A 6,000-nucleotide genomic window follows, 5' to 3' on the forward strand; every position below is an offset into this window, starting at 1 on the left:
TGGGGGACTTATTAGACCCTATCGATATTCACTGCACACAATTCACTTTTGTCAACCGCTTTTTTAAAAGGAGAAATAAAGGATTGTGACATGAAGCTACTGACCAACAGGCTTTGAGCTGCTACAGGGCAGGAGCTGTGACTTATTGATGTTTATGTGAGCAATGCCTGTCCCATGCCTGCTGTAGAAATCAGTCAGTAATGCTTCTGGAATGAAGAAGGCCTTCTCTCTATCTCCCTTGATTGGATCAGTTCAACATCGAAAACAAAGATTAAAATTCAGAGCCTGTTAACCCTGACACATCATTCTTAAAGGGCTTCCTCCAGGAGCAAAACGTAATGGATTCCCTTCTTTCTCAGAAGCTGATGAAGCATTATCCTGGATTAAAAAACCCTAGATGAGATTCCACGCAAATGTGGCCAGACAAGAGCAAGACAGCAGGCGAACAGAGAGTGAAGCCTCCACCATGCGCCTCTATCAGCTAAACGGAAGCCAGTTCTGTCTGCTCCGAGGCTCAACCAGGCCTGGATAAGTGGACCTGCCGGAACCAGGAGATCGGATAGTCTACGGCGGTCGGGAGAGGCGAGGGTCTGCGGGGCCTATCTACAGAGGCGCCTGGCTCCCCGCAGCGCCACGCCTCGCGCTTACCTTTGCGAATGAGGGCAGCGATCTCCGGATCGAAGCCCTGCCGGTGGCACTTCCTCCAGAGGCCCATGTTGGTGGAGTTGTATTGCCGGCTGCACTCGTCCGCGGGGCTCATGGCGAAGAGCTGCCGGCGATTCCTGGCCCGGAGGAGTTTACCCTCCCAGCGGTCCAGGCGCGAGCGGCTCGCCCTGAGAGGCAGGTTGTTGTTGCTGTTGTAAATGAAGCCAGGGTCGACCCGGCGGGTGCTGAAGGCCTTGCACCGGTCCCTATGCTTCCTGGCGTCCGTCTCGTACCAGTGATCGGAGCAGATGGCCACAGCCAGCATGCCGAGGGCGCAGAGCGCTAGCGAGAGGCCGGTGTAGAGCAGTAGCCTTCCGGCAGCCATGCCTCCGCTTCGCGACTACACCATGGGCATGATCCGCCGCAGCCTCGCCTTCCCTCCGCGCGCCCGGAACAAAGCGGCGGGCGGCCGAGCTGGGGGGGATAGGATGGGAGGGGGGCCCGCGCCGCGGCGCCCCCTGGGCCCCCACCTACCGCTGCGCGGCCGGAGGACTGCGGGGATGGGGGCGGGAAGCCTAAAAAGTTCTGATCATCCTCCGGGGCAGGCGCAGCCTGGGGCGGCGGCGAACTCAGCACGGCGGCTTCCCGCCCCCTCCCCGCCCAGTAGGAAGCGATTGATCCGAACCGGCCGCCTCGGCTCGCAGCCCGGCTTCGGCCGCCGCTGCCCTGGGTCCGGAAACTAAATACCAAGAGCCCTCGATTGCGGTGGGCTTGCTGGTGTTTTCTTTGTGCAGCGTGGTGACAGGATCGACTCTCTTGGCTTTCTGGGGAAGATGGGCAGGGAGCGTCAGGAAGAGGCTGGATCACAGGATGAACTGAAACCCACCCGCTGCCGGCGGACGAGGGAAACCTTCGGATGCCGGGGCCGCTGCCCTGAGTCCCGCTTGGGATGTCTTCTCAGGGACTCTGCCCTTTCCAATATGCAACCGAAGACTCGGGATGCGCGCCCAGAAATGTTCTTCCTCTGTGGCTCAGGTGTTTGAAAAATCTCCGTCCTCTGGCCTTTGCTCCTTCTGGCCCACGCGGGCTCTCAGACACTGGCTTCCCACCGGCGCACGGTCTCTGCCCACCTTCTCCTGCAAGCTCCAGAGTTGCCTAACCTCGCCATTCACACGGCCCCTCCACGGACGGCGCGGCCACCCGGGCGGTGTTACGTGACAAGCGAGTCCTGGCCCGGGGTTTGCGGAGACTGGGCGGCAGCTGACGGGCGCGAGGGGCGGACTGCGCAAAGGAGGGCGCACCCGGCAAGGCTCTTGGCGCCCGGCGCTCGGAGCTTGGCGCACCGCGCCTTCAAAACCATGGACAGTTCGCGCAGTCGCCGCGCGCTGCCGACCCTGCAGGCAGCTCTCCGGGGGTCATGCTTCTCTCTCCTGTGCCTTCTTCCTGGAGTGTCCACTCGGCCGCCTCCAGACACGCCTCCGCCTCACTTCATCTGGCTCTCCGCAGCTCCGGGAGCGTGCTGCCCAGGTGCAAAGAAAATGCTGCAGGGACGGAGGAAAACCCAGGTCCTGGCTCCTCTAAACAACCCGCCCCCTTCTCCCGCCAGCTGAGCCCTGGCACTCTAGCACCGGCTCTCCTCTGCCCCACTGGGGTCAGCGGCTCTCAGGTTGCACCATTCTCTTCGCAGCCCACACGAGCGCGGAGATGCCAGTTAGCTCGGCAGCGTGCAGAGAATCCAGTCCCGACCTCGGCGCGCGTCGGTCGCGGAGATGACTGGGGCGAAGGTGGGGGAGGGAGGCTGGGTCGCTCGGCTTCCACTCCCTGCTTCCTCCTTAGGCACGGTGGCTCCGAGGCCTCGCAGGCTCTGCCGATGCCCGGGAGAAGCGACAGCCCAGGCTGCGCCCCAGAGCCTCGAGAAATCGCATTTCCCGGGTGTGGGGCGCCAGAAGCCGCTGCCGCGCTCGCTCGCTCGGCCGCCGGGCGCTGCAGCCTTGGCTAAAACCCACAGACGAGAACACGGAGCGCGCAGCCAAAAGCTAGTGATGTCATCCGTGCAACGTGAGCCTCATCTCTTATTTTTCTAGCCTTCTTAAAGTTAAACTGCACCAATTTCCAGGCACGAAATGTCTAAGCCTTATTCTTCGGCCAGGCAAGTCAATGGTGTCTAGATAGGTATGTGCTCAAACACATCTATATTTATGCACATACACATATATGTGGCATGTAGCATGTTTACATGTATTATTATAAATTTAGGAATGTTGCCTACATCTGTTGTTTCTCTTTTAAGCCGTGGAAAATTCCCTAAATTCGCCAGATTTTGGTTTGTTTTTTTTTTTTTAAGAAAAGACTGCTTGCTGCTTTTACACTAGCTGAGTGAACCCCTACAACCCGGATTTTGGTGGCTAGTATGTTGGACTGTATTTGATTTTTGTTTTCCCGCAGAAAGCCTCAGGCACTACCTTGGTAGCTACTGGCGTTACCACCGCGGGGCTCACAGTCAGCCACAGTCCAGCCCCAAGCCAGCGCCCCGCACCCCTACACACACCCACCTCCACCTCCCCTCCCTCTTCAGCAGGAAACGAAAAGAAATTTGATCCTTTCAAGACTAGAAGAGAATTGTAATGGGGGAGGGATGGGATGGTTAGTATATTTTGAAAGCTGTTCAGTAACTCGCTCCTTGAGAGGGTTAAAGGCAACCTTGGTGTAGGGTTTGTCATTATCTTAAGGTGGCGGTTAGATAGGCTCTGCAAAGGCTCTGGGAGGTAGGGCCGGACCCCAGACCTTGAATGCATGAGCCCTAGTCAAGTCAGCTTCACCCAAACCCCAACCCCCTGCTTCGCTCACGTGAGACCGCGCCGCAAAGGCTGGGGGCCTCTCTCTCATCTCCACACACTGGATCTAATGCTCACTCTTCTTTTTCACTCTCACTCCAAGGTCGAGATTCCCCACTACTGGGCAAAGAGCTGCCCTCGGAAAGAGTGCCAGGTACCTGGCTTTGCACCAGGGGCTTATGAGTCAAAATGAGCACACCTCCACCATATTCTTTTTGTCATTTTTTCCCCTTTCCTGCATTTTGAAAATCTTGAACAAGGAGTTTCAGTGCCATCTAGTGGGGGAGGGGCGTCCCTTGCTTTTGGCACCTGGATTCTGGATTTACTGAGGGGATAGCAGAACCTAAGGATAACCGCTGGAAATTCTGAAGTACCTGGCTGACCTAGGGACTGATCCCCGCCCTCGTGGTTCCCTAGGATATCAACCGACTTTGGCCACACTGTCTTCTCACCTTCCTTTTCACCTACCCTTCTCTTTTTCAGTTCTCCCTCTCCCACCTTTGAACATAGAGAAACGAATGAAGTGTAGGACATCTGAAATTTCTGAAGCTATTTTCTTTCCTAAAGCTCAGAGCATTTTTAGACTAATAGGGTGCCTGGCTATGACAACAGAGAGGAAGCAAAGTGGTGAAATGACACCTACGGGGTCACTCTGGAAGTCAGAGCACAGCCAGCATTAAGGCCTCAGTCTCCTCTCTTTAGAATCAGCATCTGAGACCTTTGACAGCCCAAGTAGTGCGTGTGGGCAATACATGTACCTGCTCATTTTGTTCTTACCTTTCCTCACCCTTCTATTATTCCATCCCTTTCTTGCTCTTGCTTTTTAACTTTTTCTCCCTAGCTTACCTTAGGCCTACTTCCAAGGATGTACCTTATCCACTCTCCCATGGTCCACAGCTGTTCTGTGTTTCACGCCCTACTTGGAAAAGGGACACATGTGGGACTGCCCTCCTCTTTTTTGAACATCATTAACACTGTATTTTGAAATTTTTGTCCTTGGTGTATCTCAAACACCGCATGAAAGATGTTGACTTACATCCTCCTCTGAAGTGCGATTATCTTGGGCAGCCCTGTTGCATTTGGGAATAAGAAGATGATGGACACTTCATCTAGACTACATGACTTTATGGCTATCTTTCTGTGATTACCTCGTCTAGATTTCCTCACTTGATTGATCTCCTTCCAATTCCTTCTATCCTATTAGCAATGGCATCATTATCTCTGTGTTTCTAACTGTTCCCTCCCACTTACACCAGCACTGTCCTGCAGTCATAAAAACCCCAAATCAGAAGGGACTTCAGAGTCAACCACAAAATAATACATGAATCTCTCCTAGAATATTTCCCAAAAAGTGAATGACCAGCTTCTGCTTGTATACTTGAAGTGATGGGGGAATTCAAGCAGCCCACTGCACTTTTAGGCAACATGGGATTCATAGATCTCCCCTTACTGGGCCCCCGTATCTCTTTCCCATTGACCTTTGTTTTCGCCTGCTAGAGACCCACAGATGGTATGTGATTCATCATCCATGTAATAGTCCTTCTCATACTTGATCAGCCATCATGAGGCTTTCATTCCTCCATGCCAAATATCCCTTGTTCTTTTCTTCTTTATACTTGCTCTTCTCTGGGTTCTGATACCTCCTGACTGTTAGTGATCCTTTTAGGTAATAACTCCTCCACTTAATAGTCATGTGAACCTATGAAGAGGAAGGTTTGATCATGTTTTTCTATGACCTATGTACTCTCATGCTCCTCACTTCTTCTTCCAGGAACCCACAAGTCATCCTCCTCTTATGTGGTCTTAGAATCATCCCCCAAAATGGCAGTAAGATCACTCATTTGCAATTTGTGAAGTCTACATTTTTTTAATTAAAAATTCCATTTGCACACACACATACATCTTTTTTTTTAAGCAGTGTTCACTTTCTGTAAGCTTTCTCTCAGGTCACAACAGAGGCTGAGATATCACTACAAGTTCTTTCCACTTTCTTAAATACAGTCCACTAGAACAGAGAGATGGTTTCCTATAGTTTCTTTGTCCATTCTGCAGTCTTCAGCTACCATACTTGTTCTACCCCACATTCTATCTTCAGCCTGAAAATCCTCTCCTTGACATTGTCAGTTGGAAGCAAAATAAAAGTTGAAGTTTCCTCTTTGCCATCTGTCAATATTACATCATTTGCCCAGAGAAAAGGCCCCCTTACATATTCTTACTTCTGTTTCTATAGTTAACTTTGCATGGTTTGGACATTATGTATTGCCCCAAATTGATTTTGAGCTTTAATTCTCCCAATATGTTCCTCCAACTCTGGAAAATGCTCTATCTATGCCTCAGCATGCCTCTTCTTTCCATCTGAATACCTTCTTTCTATGTCTCAGCTCATGGGAGAGTCATATGAATTTGTTTAGCTTTCATCCTCCTTTTCTTCCTCCTTAGGGTCATGATTGCAAAACACTCTTTGCATTGGATTCCCAGGCATCTAAGTCCTCTCCTTGCTTTTATTTTCTTCTTCCTCTAC

At 52.1% G+C, this 6,000-nt stretch overlaps 1 protein-coding gene across 1 annotated transcript in view; it reads right to left on the reverse strand.

Annotated features, from left to right (window-relative positions):
- Tmem178b (transmembrane protein 178B) overlaps positions 1 to 1,344 on the reverse strand; it is a 378,518-nt gene extending 377,174 nt beyond the window's left edge. The window contains exon 1 of the mRNA XM_074061837.1: positions 649 to 1,344. Coding sequence (XP_073917938.1) covers positions 649 to 1,030 — 382 coding nt within the window. The 5' untranslated portion in view covers positions 1,031 to 1,344. The remainder of the gene's footprint in view (positions 1 to 648) is intronic.
- Positions 1,345 to 6,000: the final 4,656 nt, after the last annotated feature.

The sequence above is a fragment of the Castor canadensis genome, chromosome 2 (assembly GCF_047511655.1).
Source record: "Castor canadensis chromosome 2, mCasCan1.hap1v2, whole genome shotgun sequence".
NCBI classification, from domain to species: Eukaryota; Metazoa; Chordata; class Mammalia; order Rodentia; family Castoridae; genus Castor; species Castor canadensis.